This window comes from Ailuropoda melanoleuca, chromosome 8 (genome assembly GCF_002007445.2).
Source record: "Ailuropoda melanoleuca isolate Jingjing chromosome 8, ASM200744v2, whole genome shotgun sequence".
NCBI classification, from domain to species: domain Eukaryota; kingdom Metazoa; phylum Chordata; class Mammalia; order Carnivora; family Ursidae; genus Ailuropoda; species Ailuropoda melanoleuca.
In genome coordinates this window covers 116,655,601-116,674,307 of record NC_048225.1, presented here as the reverse complement: position 1 = coordinate 116,674,307, position 18,707 = coordinate 116,655,601, and the positions used below count along the sequence as shown (strand labels likewise).

Genomic DNA, 18,707 nt, shown 5'->3' with positions numbered 1-18,707 from the left:
TATTGATTGTAGATTACTCTACTTCTCCCTTTAGTTCTGTCAGTTTTCTCAGCATGTACTAATAAGCAATATTATTAAGTACATGCCCATAAAGGATTATTGTCTTCCTCCTTAATATCTACTTTTAGCTTATAAATGTTCATTTTTATTTCTGGTAATACTTTGAAGTATACTTTACTCAATAATAATATAGTATGTCAGCTTTCTTATGTTTACTGCTTATACAGCATATCTTTTCCCCTCTTCTCCTTTGTTTTGATTAGTGTCTTTTTCCAAACTTACAAATAATATCTCAAACAATCTCAAGGATGTAAGTAATAAAGACATTTAAAAATTTCTCTCCCATAATACATTATGTTAACTGAATTTAAATAAAAATAAATTAAAAAATAAAAAGTTATCTCCTGCAAAAATGTTTTTAAAACTCCATTTCAAATTAACCTTTATTTTCCAAAGTAAGGCTCTCAGATTTTGATGCAGAAAAACTACACAGGAAGTCAGATAACATCCAAAAATCTGCTTCCATTTTCAGAGGTGGGAAGGAATATTCTGTAATTTTTTTTATATATAAATATGCTGGTATACTTGAGTACAAATGCTTGGTAGACACTTTAATCTACCTAATTCAGAAGTGGTGCTCCTTAAATTGCAAATTATGAGCTCTATCTCCTACCTACTCAATCAGAGTCTAAGACATTGTAACCTAAAAATCCACATTTTAATTATATCCCAGATGATTCTCATTGGGAACAGTACATTTTAAAAACAATTATCTTCCAATTTAAAATTCCAATTCTCCAATTAACTGTAAAGCTAAAAAAAAAAAAAAAATCCTTCCAATTGGGTGCTGACTCATGAACATTGGGCCAGTATGCTAAATTTAAAATGCCCCCCAAAAAACACATTGCATGTTCAATCACTACATGTACAATATTCTCATAGATTCCCTACCTTAACCTCACTACCTTCTCCTTTCCTCCAATTTTCAATTTTTCCCAGTCTCTGCTGTATAAATCTCTCTTGAATTGAATGCTTGTATTACATTTCCACCACAGTGACCTAGTTCAGACTTTTATGATTGCTAGACCAGTGGATCTCACCTCTGGCTGCATACAAGAATCAGAAATGAAGCTTTTAAAAATCTTCCTGCTTTGGCCACATCCCAAGCCAATTAAATCAAACTCTCTGGGGGTAACAACCAGATGGAGTTGCAGATAAAATACAGGACACGAGTTAAATTTTAAATTCAGATAAACAATAAATACTTTTTTAAGTATAAGTATGTCCCAGATATGTTTTTTTATTTGCTAAATAAAGCCGGCAACCCTATACTCTAGTATCTGTAATACTTTAATCACTGAAGTGTATGTACAGGATCAGCAAGTAAAATATACAGCCCATTGTGAGTTGGAGTTTAAAAATTCTGAAAGCTACTGCATTAGACCAGGGGTCAGCAAACTTTTTCTGTAAAAGCCATAGAGCAAATATTTTAGGCTCTGTGGACCAGACAGTCTCTTCAGCAACTACTGAACTCCATTTCGTAGCACAAAAGCAACCACAGATAATATGTAAATGAGAGAGTGTGGCTGTATTCCAATAAAACTTTATTTGTATGAATAGGTGGTTCGCCATATTTAACCCACGGGCTGTAGTTTGCTGACCCTACTCTAGACTATCAGATCATTTCAGATTTCCATTTTGTAATTCAATATATTCATTATTTTTCTTAATTTATTTTTCTACTTTTCTCATCATCTAGAAATTTGAACAGTGTGAAAATAAAACTCATATATATGAAAATAAAACTGCTAACCCAAATATTACTTGAAAATACAATCCACACACAAAGGTCTCGAAACTTTCTTCAAGGATTATCAGCAATTAATTCTTTGGATAATATTTTTTTTTTTTAAAGATTTTATTTGTTTATTTGACAGAGATAGAGACAGCCAGCGAGAGAAGGAACACAAGCAGGAGGAGTGGGAGAGGAAGAAGCAGGCTCATAGCAGAGGAGCCTGATGTGGGGCTCGATCCCATAACGCCAGGATCACGCCGTGAACCGAAGGCAGACGCTTAACCGCTGTGCCACCCAGACGCCCCTTTTGGATAATATTTCTACATCCTGCCCGCAAGGATATCATAGATTACTATTAATAACTAACATTTATTCAAGGCTTATTTTACGTCAGACATCATGCTGAGAAATTTACATATATATTCAATAACATCATATATTCTCACGACAACTCTTTGAGGTAGGTACAATTATTACTTCCATTTTGCACTTCAGGAAATTGGGACAACATCAGAGAGGTGAAATACCTTGCTCAAGATCTTAGAGCATTTAAGTAGAGAAATCTAGATTTAAATCCAGGCTTGCCTAATCCAAAGATCATATTCTTAACCACTGTACCATAATAATTCTTCAATAGCGTACTGAACAATATTATATCTTGGGTATTTCCCTGACCTATTGGTCTCACGCTGTGGCAAAAAAGAGGAGTATTACATTAGTGGTTCTTACTTCACTGCATAAAATCTGAAGGGACTTAAAATTCCAAAAGTTAATCCAATCTGTTCCTTTGAGACATTTGAAAATTAAGATCCAGAACTGATAAATTCTTCATTAACGGCCTTCACAATTTTACTTTAAATAAGAATTAGATGACATATTTCTAAAAGTCTTCACTTTTCCTCCTTAACTGAAGTACTGGTTTCTCAAAGATTCCACACTGTATAGCACATATCAGATTGCTGATTTACAGTAATCAGAAGGAATAACAAGTGACTTTATTGCTTATATATTACTATATTTGTCACTCTGGATATGTATCATATAACTTTTACTTTTATTAATATATAATACACTTAAATATAAATGGCACGAAAATGAATAAACATAAATGTAACTATACATATTTCCAAAGCTTATATCCATAACTAAGCTTAGAAACAGCCAACAAATTAGTACTCTGTTTCTGTTTTGATACTTCTATGTATTTTTCTTCTCAGTCTGTTATCTTTTAGAGGCTATTAAATTATAAAGTAGATATCATTGTAACGGCAACAATGCTGTGACCAAGAAAAAAATATTTAAAGAATTTTGAGTGTATAAGGAAAAAAAATCACATTTTTCTTTCTTTCTTTCTTTCTTTCTTTCTTTCTTTCTTTCTTTCTTTCTTTTTCTTTCTTTCTTTCTTTCTCTCTCTCTCTCTTTTTCTTTCTTTCTTTCTTTCTTTTTACCTAAACATGTTAGATTAGTAAACTGCTAAGCTGAATTAGTGATATTGAAAGCATTGTTTATCTGATAACTGATAACCCTTAGGGAGCCTTAGTAATAAAATTAGAAACTGTTTTTAAAATAAATTAATGTTAGTAAGTATTTAGTGAAATGGGTATCCTGATACACTGCTGGTGATAATGCAAATTGTCCATTCTTTAGAAAAGTTAATCCCCTAAACAAAAAGCTGAATGTAAGGCCTCTGAGTACTTCCTAGGAATTTTTCCTAAGGGAAAATCAGATAGGATAAATAGATATACATAGTGATAAACTGAGGATAAGAACTAAAATAGTCTACAACAGAATAAATTTTTAAGAATATTCTACAGCTATTAAAAGTTTTCTATATTTCAATGAGAAATCGTTACAGGAAGAAATCATCAAGTACAGTATTAAGTGAAAAAAGGCAGAATTTATAATTGTATGTTTAGTATGAACTCACATTTACAAAACTAAATAAACAAATAAGACATTAAAGATATTGAAGATAGGATGATAGTCTTAACAGTGGCCGTCTACTTTTTATGATACTTGTGGTTTACTCAAGTTTTTACTTTTAGTTAGGAAAATGCAAAAGGTTTCCAAGATGCTATTCCTCTAGGACAAATTTTTATTAACTATATTTATACAAAATCACCACTAATAGTTCTAAAATGTGAGGGCATTAGGGCTGGACTGACTGAATAGTCTGGAAAAGGCATACGGAAAAGCGGCCAGATTGTGAACAGGAGTCATAATACATAACTACCAAACAAAATTTAATCGGAAAAAACTAAAAAACGATAATTTGTGGGACAGAAAATTAGGTCTAAAATATGAAAACCCTTAAAATGTATTATATTTAATTCACCATGAAATTAAGGAACCATCACCACTAATTTCAACAGGACAAGAGAATAAAAATATTATTGAATCGTAAATACTATCTAGTGTCTTAACTACTTCAATTCAATGCCTTTAATGCCCATGTACTTAAGTAAAAATAATCTGGAAATAAATTAAAACAGAAAGGAAATAGCATATACCAAAACTACAATGAGATGTAAGATGAACTAAGATTGAAAAATCCTCAAGTCAATAGAGATGTGGTTCATAGAAAATGAAAATAGTTCAGATCTTGTAATTTTAAATTACATATTAAATACATTTTCTAATTGCTCTGAGAGTCTGAGACAACTGGGAGTAAGACTTGCTGATTTCTGCACTAGTCATAGAACAAAAGAAAAATGATTTCACAGTAATGTTGAAATAGATTTTCTAATATAATAAAACACTGAACCAGTTCTTGCTTGTTATACTTGCCTGTTATAAGATCCCTTCTGACATTTAGAAGATCATAAAATCAAAATGTCTGGACCATTGGTAATCCTTGATCAGTAACATTTGATTTCCAATGTGCGAAAGGACCAATGAAATACAGCAGAGCTACAGAATATACAACTTGCTGAATATCAGACACAAAATAACTTTGCTAGGTCAGTTGAGGGGTCTGGTATTTACGTTTGAGAGCAAGAAACATTTTACAAACTTAGTTGATTTGTATATCGATAGCAAATTAACTGGCATTAGTATCCTTAATCACATGTATTTCATTTCACTCTTAATTGATGCCTCTAATCAAGGATAGAGGTCTGAGATGTAATATCCCACGATGTAGATCTTACTTATAGTAAAAACATATCTTATACATTCTTTCTGAAAATTTTTGAAAGGCTCCTGAGTTCCTGAATAGGAAACTGCAAAGTTTACTCAATTGTGAGGTTTTTATTTCTTCATCTTAGGAATCTTAGAACCAGTGAGGACAGGGAAGCAAAGCTTCACAATCCCATGCTCTCAACAAGAGTAAATTCTGAAGGAAAGTGGAATTTTGTATTTAATGCTTCTGACCTAGAGTAATTAAATCTAAAAATAAAGAAAGCCTAGTACATAAAGACCTGTTCTTAGGTGCAATCTCAACTTCTTTTCATATTGATTCAAAGACAATGATGCCATTCACACTTTAATTACCTCAGATATTTGTTTTTCTAAAATATAAACAGCTGACCACACTGCAACATTTTTTTTCCCTAACGGAGAACCAAGATACTAACCATCTAGTACGTGAGGGACAGAGGTGTAATTTCAAGCGGGGTGTCTCAGCCTAGGCACCACCGCGATTTGGGGCTGGAGAACGGTCTGCAGGTCTGCCGTGGGGGCTGTCCCGCGCAGTGCGGGATGGTCAGCAGCCTCCCAGGCTTCTACCCGGTAGATGCCTGAGCCTCTTATGCTTCCTGTCCTGCCCGTTGTGACAACCAAAAACGCCTCCCAACATTGTAAATGTTCTCTGAGGGAGAATCATCCTTGCTTAAGAACTAACAATTAAAATCATCTCATCATTTCAAAAACAAAGAAACAAACAAAAAAACTTACCAGTTCAAGCACTAGAACCCATGAGAAATTTAAGTAAAAATGATGGCTTGATCTAGGATAGTCACCCCTAACATACTATAAACGTATGGGACCTCCTTTTAAATGTCTAAAATTACACGGCCCAAAATGGTAACTCCAAGCCACACAGAGCTATAGAGCATTTAAAAATGTACCTAGTTTAACCAGCTACTGAACTTTTACTTTAATTTAATGTGATTTTTTTAATTGAAATAAAAGTAACATACAGTGCTATATTAGTTTCAGGTATATAACATGCTTCAACAATTCTATCTATACATTACTCAGTGCTCACCACGATAAATGTAGTCACCCTCTGTCAAATGTTATTACGTTATTGACTCCATTCCCTATGCTGTGCTCTTCATCTCTGTGACTTGTCTATTTGACAACTGGAAATTTGTACCTCTTAATCCCATTTATCTGCTTCACCTATTCCCCACCCAACTCCCCTCTGGCAACCCAACACTTTGTTCTCTGTATTTAATAATCTGCTTTTTGGTTTGTTTCTATGTTCATTGGTTTTTCATATTCCACATATAAGTGAGATCATGTGGTATTTGTCTTTCTTTGACTTATTTCACGTAGCATAATACCTCTAGGTCCATCCATCTTGTTGCAAATGGCAAGATCTCATTCTTTTTTATGGCTAAGTAATATTTTATACATGTAATTCAGACAATTACATGTATATTTAGGCTGAAATGAACTTATCTTTCCCATCTCCATATGAATACCACTGTCTTTTCTCCTACCAAACTTCACTTACCCTAAAAACCAATAGCAAATGACAAGCTCTTTCGACATTTCAAAGACATTCAACTTACAACACAAAAATAACCCCTAGGTCAGTAGGTCTTTAATTTGCACTATCGAACTACTAAACTCCTTTAAAATTATATTAAAATAACTTTTTGGAATCTTAAATTTTACAACAAAACTATCATTTTATTGTTCTACCTCTTTCAATTCTATCAACTGAGATAGGTAAATTCTTAATTGCACATAAAAAGGTCCTTGAAGTTCTGGTTCTGATTCTCCTTAACATTAAGTTAATAGAAAAATAAAAAGAAAATGCCTTTGCATAAGCACACAGTATAACTAATAAGAATAAATCAAGAACAGATAGTAGGAAATCAGAGTAGGATGCACAGCTCAGCACATAATTTTGGTTACCCAAAAAAGTATTTGCAAACCCCAGCTTAAAGTATGTGCTCAGGATAAAAGCCTATGCAGATGCTAACTTAATAATTATGAGAAGCGGTATGACTTCAAAACTATACCAATTTCATGACTGTGTATTTTGTTAAACAAAGTTTATTAAGTAGTCAATTCCATATTCCTATTATGGTTTACTGATTCAAAAAGCTTAACATTGTTTTAAAATCTTTTTAAGTCTAGAAAGAATACCACAAAACCCTTTGCCAGAGATTATGAACTCTGGCATAACTAAATTATTAGAAAGCTTATACTTGTTGGGAGCTATTAGTTTCTTTTTGGGGTAAATGAAGGGAAAAAGAGAGTCTGAAAGATGAGTCATCTGCATGGCCAGAGGAAGCTGAGTTCTGTAAGCTGTGCTTAGGACAAAATTTAAGAGCTTCAGGGAACGCTTTACAAAGAGGGAAGAAATTACTCGCCTTGCAAAACTTGGACCAAACGTGGAACTGGGCCGGGGGGGTGGGGAGAAGTTCTAGAACAAAAGGTACCCCAATTCAAAATATTTTAAATACAGAATTTAAAGAACATTTAGCTGGTACATCTATTTATATACATTTTATGCCACAGTTATACTGAGCATTGAGATAAATTACTACATACCTGGGAGGAGCTGTTGGATAAATAATTTTTATGTGTTGGAATGTTAACTCTTGATTTAAAACCTGCTTGATCCATGTTCTCAATCCTTGTCCAGAATCACCTGATGGATCACAAAATGTAGTTTAAGATAAAACAGTCTGACAACACAGTGTATTTAAAAGCAGTCTATAACTTTCATATCACACAGGGGCTGGAATAAGGAATACAAAAAAAAATCTCCATATATAAAAATAACTGCACAGAAACCAATTTATCAACATGAATTAATTGATCAGGCATCAATAACTAAAAATAATTTACATAGTTTTATTCCTAACTTCACCACTGACCACTTTAAAGACCTTGTTTAAGTTTCCTTGTTTGTTTAAAGGGTATAACAGGCACAAATACATGAAGTAAGTTATCTTTTCTAAAAAGAATTCTTTCTGTATCTGATTTTAAACAGTCATTTTTTATCTTACTCTTAAAAATAGTAAATTTCTGAAGCGAATATAAACTTTTGTAGTTGGAACAGCCTAAAACAATTTTCGTGGTTAAAATAACAAGATCTTTTAAAAGGGGTATTTAGCATACTTTATTTTTAACTTGAAGAAATCTTAATTTAATTTTGATAACAGGTTTACATGATGATTACAGATTCCAAGGCTGAAAAATAACCAAAATCCATGCAAGAATTAATGTATGGATATTTTCATTGAAAAATGGAAGGAAATATAGGTCCATGTTATGTAGTCCTGAACAGTTAACTTTAAAGGTAACAACTCTTAATTTTTAAAATCAGCTCATTAAGACATCAACTCAAAATATATCTACTGAATACCTATTACTGTGTCAGCCGCTGTGCTCACTGCTAGAGAGACAGTGATGGCAAGATGAAGAGAGTCCCCGCCCTCGCTGAGAATACAGTTTATTGTGAGAAACAGACCTGCATCAAACAATCATACATAAACATGAAAGACAAATGTAACCACTGCAAAGACACTTGGTGCTACCAGGGCTTATTATATTCAAAACTGACCCAGCGAAGGAGTTCAGGGTAACATTATGAGAATATAAGCTCTGCAAAGCAAAGTTCATTTTGCATTTTATCCGCTGAGTTACTTGTTTATTTAATACCTAGATCACAAATGACACAAACTGACACAGTTTTCATATCTACAGGACGGTGAAAAGTGAAGTGCACAAGGAAAGAGCATCTCGGACAGAATACGTCAAACGCTAAGATCCTTTACAGGAAGGAGGAGGAGGACATCTAAGAATGAGGGAAAGAGCAGTGAGCACAAGATGAGCCTAGAGAAACTGTAGGGATGTGAAAAATCCTAAGAGCACAGAGCTACTTTTTGGCAGAAAGGTGGCCATCTTCTAAGAGTCACTCTGGCAGCTGTGTGAAGACAGAAAGGAGGGACAAAAAGTAGGTGTGGGGAGATCAATTAGGAGCCTACTGTCCAGGTGACAGATGCTTAAATTAGGGGTCTAGCAACAGAATGCACAGCAATAGGTACAAGGATACTTAGGAGATAAAATAAATAGGGACTGGTAATAGATTAGTAATGAGGGGTCAATGGTGGAGGCTTTCAAGGATGACGGTGAGGTTTCTGGCCAGGATAACTGAGTGAACTACATGCTAAGACAGGAAACCAATGAATCAGCAGGTCTATACTCCCTATACTGCCTACAAGGTCCTCTACTGGGGTTGAGCAAACTATAGCCAACTGGAAGACAAAAGCCGTAAGCTATGAATGGTTTTTACATTTTTAAAGAGTTGCTAAAAAAATAAAGAAAAGGGAGAAAAGGGAAGGGAGGTAGAAAAGAAAAAAGTCAAAGAAACCTGAAATGGTTGCTATCTGACCCTTTACAGAAAGTTTGCTGACCCCTGTCTCACACCACCTGCGCCAGTATCCTTTGGATATCTTGGCCTACTCCTCTCCCTCTGGGCACACATGCCTGACTGCTCTTCCATGAATGTCAGGGAACCTACCTCAGGGCCTCTGTCCTGGCTTCTTCCTTGCCCACAACAGTCTACCCCAACACCCACATGATTCACTCACTCAAGTCTAGCTTCATAGTGAGGCCTACTCTGACCACCTCATCTAAAACTATCACCCCGACACCTCCTACCCTCCTCGTCTTGCTTTCTTTTTTCCATAGAACTTATTACTATTCACTGTATAATATTTCCTCCACTGGAATGTAAGTTCCACAAGAGCAGGGATTTTTGTTTGTTTTGTTCATTAATATATGCCTGGAGCCTAGGACAGTGCCTTGCACAGTGGCCATATAATAAATATTTCTTGAATGAATGGATTAATAAATGAATGATTATTAGGCAGTTGTATAAACATGTCCAGAACTCAAAGGAAAACTAAAATAGAGACACAAATTTATGTCACCATATAGAGCAAAAGATAGTCTTGGCATTATGCGCATTAGCCTGGAGAGAAAAATGCAAAATGAAAAAAGGTCAGAGGACCAAATTCTGAGGAGCTACAACATTACTGGACAGATACAACAGGATGAGTTTGCAAAATCAATTAAAAGCAGTAAACAGGCAGAAGCAAGAAACTGTTTTGAGAACACTGAATGTTGGGGACAGTTCAAATAAGATGATGGCGGAAGAATGTTCCCCACATTTAGCAACAGAGGTTAGTAGTAACTGTAGTAAGAGCCAATTCCGTTTGCTGAGACTTACTCCATGAGGAGAAAGCAAGATATGCATGATTTGGGTCTATGTGAACCTTACAGCGTGGTGTGGAATACAGACATTAGATTTGGTAATTACAAATATGAATACCACTAAAAGAAGAACCATAGTGTTCTAAAGGAGCAACAACAGAGTGAATTAATCTAAGCTGGGAAGCTGAACAAAGCTAATTAAACTATTATTTGTTTTTATCATCCTGAAAGAAGGTACTTCTAGCAGTAGGAAAGGCTCAAATTAAGTTGGCTATAAATTACGTTTCTGTATGTTCTTCTATGGCTGCCATATCCTAGAAGAGAACTTCAGCCTTTTTAGATTAAAAAAAGGAAAAAAAAAAAAGTCTGCTTGTAAATACACGTTGTCAACCTTGTCAACCTTGAAAAGCAAAACTTAATGCTACAAAGTAACATCCATTCATCCATTCACAAGGCCCACTTTTTAAAAAGCCAGTACTTTATTCTAAGAGCATGGTAAAACTGTTAAAATTGGTTTGCCTGTATTTGGATTAACCAGAACCCAAACATCTATAACATAACCACATACAGTAAAGTCTAATGTAAAATCATACTTCCAGTGACGGTTTTAATTTACTACAATGGAGCTCTAACTATATGGGAATTGCATTTCATTTGCATAATTAGCAGAATTCTTTGGATAAATTCTTTGTTCCAAAGTACGAAGGGAAAAAAAACATATTTTTATATTGTATAAGTGTGGGTTTACAACTTAGAAAAATGTCAATCATTTGAAATTGAAACGAGTAAGGATAGTACTTTAAGCAAAGTGACCCGTGGAAAAAAGAAAGGTCTTTTTCCTAAAGGAGTATTTCCTAAAGATATTATGAAATAATTAATTTATTACAAAGACTACAGTATTGGGGAATTTCTGGATGCTTACAAATGAACACCCCTGGAACTCCAAATAGTATGGAACAGTCTCTTAATTGTAAAGCCCTGGTGTCCCTTAGACATCTCGCTTCACCTTCTAAAATACATTTCATCAGCCAAGTCTTTCCCTTTAAACATCTTTGGCCCGTTTCTTCCCTATTTCCAAAACGATACAGCCTAGCTCAGAGTTTTTCCACCTTCTGAAGTCAGAGCGATCTGGGTGCAAATCCTAATTCCACTACCACTCACAGTAACAGCCAAGTGACCTTGGGCAAGCTGTTCAACTTATCAGGACTCATTTTTAAAATGAGAATACTTCCCACAACTGGCCATTTCCAGGTCTCCACCTTGTATCTTTCCAATCCCCTCCACTATCCAACCACCATCCTCTTTAAGCCTACAAAAGTCTCAGCTCAAAGCCCACGTTCTTGGTCAAATCGATAAAATCTGACAAGCTCTTCATCTTCCAAATGCCTTAATATGCCTAACCACAGTTTTTAACTTACAATTCTCTTGGCAGTAAATCATGTACCATCTTGTGATCTCCCATCCACTGCTGACTCAAACTAATTGAATTGTTTTTGTTTTTAACTTTAGGTAGGCGCCCTGAGGACACCGGCTGCGTCTCATTTCTTTAAAAAATATTTCCCAAGAACTTACCCTAGGCAAGCACTAGGGATACAAAGATTAAAACAAGGGCCCTTAGTCTTGAGGAAGGGAAAGTGAAGTGGGAAAGACAGGCTTAAGTAATTACAGATGAGCGTAAGAAACGGTATACAGAATTAAGCACACACGCCACTAAGGGCGGGCAGTGGAAGGAGAGTAAATGCCTGTGGGACTAAGAGTGGACTCTATGCTGTATCGCAGGGGATTAAGGACAAGGGGAAAGAGGAAAACGAAGGGAGGAGTAGCAGGAAAGAGAGGAAAGAGAGAAAGTACTCCAACCCTGGCACAGTGCCTCACAGAAAGGACCTACTCAATAAATACTAAGTTTACTGTCTCAATTGTCTACAGTAGTACGAGAAACTGGAAAAAGAAAATGGCAAATAATTCAAGGCGGTTGAAAACCCGAATCACTAATAGGTGACCCTGGAAAGTACTAAATAATTTGTCTCCAGCAGAAAACTTACCTTACTAACTTGCTCTGTTTAAACTTGAGGGAGAATAATGAGGGGGTGGGGGTGGTAGCAAGGGTTGCAACAGAGACAATGTTGTGGATGGAGGGATAGCCCAGTGGTGGGACACAAGGGCCATCAGCGGGGGAGATGGGCCAATGACCGCAAGATCGAAAAAGGAAATACACGGTGTGGAAGGCCGTGTGTCCACAGCTGCGGGGTTAGCGAGGGGAAGGTCGCCCTCTCCGAGTCCACAGAGCTCTATCGGGGCCCAGCGACTCCTCCACTAAGGCAACACTAAGGGACGCGAGGGGAGGACGATTCCCAAGCAGAAAACTAGGACGTAAAACCGTAATCCACCTGAGCCGTGCAAGAAGATCAGAGAGGCGCTGTGCCTCCCAGCCGGCGACACCATGCAACGCTGCAAACGAACTGAACCCGACGCAGCCGCCATCGCTGCCGCCCGACCAGTTTCGTGGGCCCCGCCCCTCCGCCGCCTCGCGGGCCCGCGCACGTCGGCACGCAGGGGGCGCGCCTGGAGACGCGCATGCGCGGTAGGGCTGGTGCGGTCCCGCCTCTGGGTCAAGTCTGAGGCAGTTTTTGCTGCCCTGAGAGTTTGGTTTTGCAGAGGGTGGTTTTGTGCAGGTGACAGCTTCGGTAAGCCTAAGGGGTCTGTTTATTTGCTATCGGATTTTTAGCAGCAATCCCAAAATTCAGGATTGCCTTTTTATTTGGAGAAATATTGGTATTTTTATGTTCAAAATTTAACAGATATAATCATATTTTACGTTCCACTTTGGGCCTTGAGCAGGATGTTTGTAGCTTTTTATGTACAAAATAAGAAAATTATATAATAACTCTGCAGTTTTAAAAAATAGTTTACACAGCATAGCTAAGGAGGCACCATTTCACACCCATTACGATGGTTATTAATAGAAAAACAAAATAAATGTTGGAGATGATGTGGAGAAATTGGAAGCCTTGTGCACTGCTGATGGGAATGCAAAATGGTGCAGCAGCTGTGGAAACAGTTTAGTTGTTCCTCAAAAAGTTAAATGGTTACCATATGATCTAGCAATTCTACTTTTAGTTATATATGAAGAAATGAAAGCAGGGACTCAAACAGGTATTTGTACTCCAGTGTTAAGTGTTCACAATAGCCAAAAGGTAGAAACCACCCAATCGGCCATCAGTGGATGAATGGAAAACAAAATGTATATATGTACGACAGAGTATTATTCAGCCTTAAAAAGGAACGAAATTTTCATACATGCTCTAACATACAGTGAACCTTGAAAACAGTATGCCAAGTGGAGTAAGCCGAGTAAGCCAGACACAGAAGGATAAATATTGTATGATTCCACTTAGATGAGATACCTAGAATAGGCAGATTCCTAAAGACAGAAAATAGAATAGCAATTAACCAAAAGCAAAGGGGAAGGGAGAATGGGGAGATGTTGTTTAATGGGCATAGAGTTTCTGTTTGGGATGATGAAAAATTTCTGGAAATAGTGATGATGATTATACAACACTGGGAATGTACTTAGTGTTATTGAATGCTACACTTAAAAATGGTTAAAATGGTAAGTTTTTTATGTACATTTTATCACAATGTTTAAACTACTAAAAAGAAGTGGACTTACCGTCTAAATAAAGACCTAACCATAGACATCTTTTAATGCTGAGGGCTGGTAGACCCAAATAACAGTTTCTTCATGTAAAATTCACCAAACAACTGAGTAGAAGTTTAAGTGCCATTAAACACCAGTTTTCCATTCATTGTAGTTTGCATCATGTTTAAGCAATTCCAACTTATCTTTTATTTGTTTGTGGTACTCACCCTACTCCCAAGTGACTAAGTTGCTTAACATCATGGGTCAGTTGCCAAGATAAGCTCTATGCTATCACAGTGTTGGACCAATGCTGTCTATGGGAATGGTCCTCCATGCCTTTAGTTCACCAGATCCAAAAGGAGCTCTGAGTCATTTCACTAAAGCCTCTAGATCTTCAGCTGAGAGTACTAAGCATGAAATCATTCTAGAGGACAGACTGGGGTGGACTGACCTCTGATAACCAATTCTTAAAAAATACTTCTATCTGTAGGCCTGGCTTCCACGCGTGAATTCTTGGTAACTGTCAAGAGCCAGGTGAGAAGAGGGCAGCGTTATACTAGGAGAAACCATGTGGAGATATGCCAGGTAAGGCTTTAAGTTCTGCTCTTAGAACTCCATTACTGCCAGAGAACCAGGCTGCACATCATCCCATGCTTTGTGACAGCAGAAAATCAGAAACATAATTATTTGATAATGTATTATAGCTAAAAATGATATTGTTACTAGTGATACTGCACAGCTGAAATTTATTGGGACTTAGTAGGTGCCAAGTGTTGTCATAAGTAAAATCCCATAAAACTCTGTCCTATTGCTTTCTGTTGTTGCCGGTGAAACTCGAAGAGGTAAGGAACTTGGCCGAAGAGCATCCTGCCAGCCATTTGTAGATCCTGGGCTCACATATTGGGCCTGACTCCAAAGTCCACGTCCTTAACTGTTACACATTTACACATGAGCTCACAAAAATAAGACAGGGCATGCCCCAACTATTTCATTTCAAAAGCAAAACAAAACCAAAACCCCCAAACCCCCAAATACTTCTGGGATTTGGACTGTAGCCCTTTAGAGTCTCTACTGATTAGGAGTTATGTTGCTTCAGATCCCGCCCCGCCCCCCAGCCCATCTCCTGGTATTTGTTCCTGGTTGGTTTCTCTACCTGAATGAAAACCATTTTGAGCAGATAGAAGAGCAGTCCCGGAAGGTTGGGATTCTGAGTTTCATGTAGAACTTGAGTCTTCCCAGATTCAGGATCCTTATTAGGATAAACCAGATTTTCCCAAACCTAATCAAAGTGCTCTTTTATTTCCAGTGATTTAAATGCTTAGCTATTATTGCTATTCCTTTCATCTTTATTTATAGAACAAACAGAAGGTTTCAGATTACTATATTTAGAAGTGCCATCTGGTAGGCAAACTATTGAACAAAAATGTTTTGTTCCTTTCATGTAACTACATTACTTTGAAATGTAATTAAGTTTCAGAATGGTTGTTTGCTTCTTTTGTGGTGGATCTTTTCCCCTATTGAACTGGGGGAAAAATTCTCCCTGGTAGATTTTTGTTCATGCATTCTTTCACTCTTTGTGTATCTCTTAATTTTTTTTGTTGTTACTCATTTGCTTTGAGACAGCCTCTATGCTGTCTTAGGGTTTTAATATCTAATATCTAATAATATCTATTGAAATCTAAAGATATAGAGGCAAGGTCAGAATCTAGTTTGCTCTTCCACTGTGTGTTTAGAAACTCTTGAGGGCACAGTTGTTGGCTTAAAAAAATTGATTGAAAGACTAATTATTGACAGCAGTATGTTTGGTACTTTAAAATGATATCAGTTAAATGAAGTTTCATTCGTCATACAGACAGTGCACAGTTATGCAGCTTGTTTTCCTGGTTCCCGAGCATCAAGTTGTATCCTCTCCATTCATTGGTTTTTATATGTTGAATTATTTAAAAGGACAGAGAAACACATGAATGTAAATAATACATACACATTAGACAAAATGTCTCAGCATTAGGTAATTTTAAAAATTTTATAAATTAACAAAGTAAGGTCCTTTGTATCTTCCCCTTACCCATTTCTGAAAGAAAAACTAGAAAAAATTTAAAGGTCCTGAATTCTTACAAAACACTGAAACTGAACTCTTTAGAAAGGAACAGTTGTATGCGTTTACAAACTTTAATATAGCCCTTGCTTCAGTTCTAGGGAGCTTAAACTTGCATTTGTTACTCTAGACACAGTCCTTCTATGTACAGATCTACTTCCACTAGATATGCATGGCTTGTACTAGATGGGGTCTTTTAGAGCAGATAGGTCATAGGTCACCTATGTGACCTGGGTGTTGTGAGCTGGGCTGAGGCAGCACTGGGGAAGTGGGCACATGAGACTCTTAGATAAAGACCAAATACAGTTTTGGAGCATGAGTATTTATCACTTCTGCTGCACTGTTGACAAAGTAATTCCCACCAGAACAGTGTTCAGGCCGTGGATGAAGATTGCGGAAGTTCCTCCTTTGTACATAGGCTGGGTGTCACTGTAAATACCTGGACGCCTGCATGTGTTCTCTGCATTGTCACATGACTCTTCTTTAGGAAAGGGATTGTCTCCCCTTTGAGCACCTCCCATGACCAGTTCTCATATTCCCAAGGTACTCTTTTATTCCATTTTCCCTAAGTCCTCGTAGTAGTCTTGGGGTCTCTCCATTGATTTTCATATTGCCTATGTACTCTAGAATCCATTCTTTGCTCTCCTACCACAGACCTCAATAGCTCTTCAAGTTCATAGCAATAACTATTGGCAACTCCTGACCAGATCCCCTTTCCTTGAGAGCAGTGAAGGTTAAATCTTCAAACCCTCCCATTTGCTGAGGGCACTCTGTTGCATTCCATACATCTATTACAAAGAAAAGGAAGAAAAGCAAAAAATATAATTTCCCTGCCAATACAGTCTGAACATCCATGTCCTGCTACATTCAGTTAAAAGGAGATGAATTATATATGAAATTGTAATGGTATCCAATAAGAAGACTTTTGAAATGATACTAAGGAGTTCCTGTTCCAGCTGCAGGAATTACAAGCTGACATTAGACAGGCCATTAGTTTCTTGAATATGTTTCTCCAACTGTGAAATAAGGGAGTAGGGCTTGATAAGCTTACAAATTCTATGATTCTAGGATCATGAAAGTCTAAAAATGGAACACTTGGTGTTTTTATAAATGTACCTCTGATATTTAGTTCTGCTCATAAAATTATGGCTCAACACCCTTAATTGTATTGCACAAACTCCTATTTGGTAGTATCAGAAAGATCAGCAATTGTCCTTCTTCCTTGTGTGACTGACTTTAGCACCCTTACTCTCTTCTTACTCTTTCCCAGTTGGTTAGTAAAAGCCAGTGGGCACAAAAGAGTTAAAAAGGATCTTAAAAAAAAAAATAACCAGATAATACAAATCAATAATCTTTGCAATTTAAAAAGTAAGTGTAATTTATTCCAAAGTGGATTCTTTTCAGAATATATATGTATAAATGCAAGTGTGTATATCTGTCTCTATCATTGACCAATGGAAATTATTTTATGTAAAGTATGACAAAGGATTTTCTATTGTCATGTCTGTGTTTTATTAAGAAAATAAAGGAGCTTTGTAAAATTCTCCTTAATTTACATTCTAAAAGCATATAGCATTCCTTTGTAGTATTATACTTTCAGAAAATTTACTTTTTTATAAAATTCTGGCAAAATGTCAGTCTTTAAGAGCAAATTTTCTTTATATAGGTTACAAATGGATGCAAGTGTATATATACAAAATAATTGAAAGCAGGGTCTTGAGAGATATTTGCACATCCATGTTTATAGTAGTGTTATTTTTAATGGCCAAGTGATAGAAGCAACCCAAATGTCGATCAAGAGATGAGTGGACAGATAGACAAAGTGTGGTATATACATACAGTGGAATATTATTCAGCTTTAAAAAGCGAGGAAATTTTGTCACATGCTAAAACATGAATGAACCTTGAGAACATTATGCTAAGTAAAATAAGCCAGTCTTAAAAGGACAGATACTATATGATTCTGCTTACATGACGTATATAGAGTAGGCAAGTTTATAGAAAGAAAAAGTAGAAAGGTGGTTACCAGGGGGAAGGGGAGGAGTTATTTAGTGAGTACAGAGTTTCAGATAGAGTTTCATATTTAAGAGAAGAAAATGTTCTGTTTTACAACAATGTGACTATATTTAACACTGCTGAATGGTACACTCACAAATGGTTAAGATGGTAAATTTTGTGTTAAATGCTTTCTATCCCAATAGATAAATGGGTGCAAATGATAAAATAGGAGTTTCAGGCAGTGGATTATTTAGAATGTTAATTTAGCCTTTTTTATACATTTTTATTTGTATACATTAGTTTCATTTGTCTTTACAGAGGTTAACAGAATAAAAAAATGTAAGTGAAAATAAAGATCTTTATTAAACTGTGTTGAAAATCTGAAATCCCACAAACAATACCTAATTAATTATAGAAAAAATTGTCAGTGTTCTGGGGTGACAGGTGCAGTAGATTTGAGGTAGGGAACCTAAGTGTGAATACTTATCCTGCTGGTCCTGTGATCTCATAAGTTGTACTTTCTTAAGGGCAGGAACTGTTTTATTTATCTTTGTATTCTCTTGAAATACCTACAACAGAATTATAAATATTACTTATTGGAATTAAAGTATGCTTTTAATTGAGTTATATTTTGAAGAAAAAGAGTGAATGAAGAGTGAAACTCTACACTCCTTCATGCACCTGCTTGTCATCGGCCATATTGGCAATAGCTAGAGGTGGACAGGCCAAGACTTAGAGAAAACCAGATCAGGATCACAAGATTAAGACTGGTTTCC

The 18,707-nt window shown here is 36.2% G+C and overlaps 1 protein-coding gene across 1 annotated transcript in view; it reads right to left on the bottom strand.

Moving 5' to 3' along the window:
- The window catches only part of LYPLAL1 (lysophospholipase like 1), a 37,885-nt gene extending 25,152 nt beyond the window's left edge, over positions 1–12,733 (bottom strand). The window contains exons 1-2 of the mRNA XM_002923089.4: positions 12,586–12,733; positions 7,526–7,625 (exon numbers count right to left, since the gene is read on the bottom strand). Of these exons, the coding sequence (XP_002923135.1) occupies positions 7,526–7,625; positions 12,586–12,679 (194 nt within the window). The 5' untranslated portion in view covers positions 12,680–12,733. The remainder of the gene's footprint in view (positions 1–7,525; positions 7,626–12,585) is intronic.
- Positions 12,734–18,707: the final 5,974 nt, after the last annotated feature.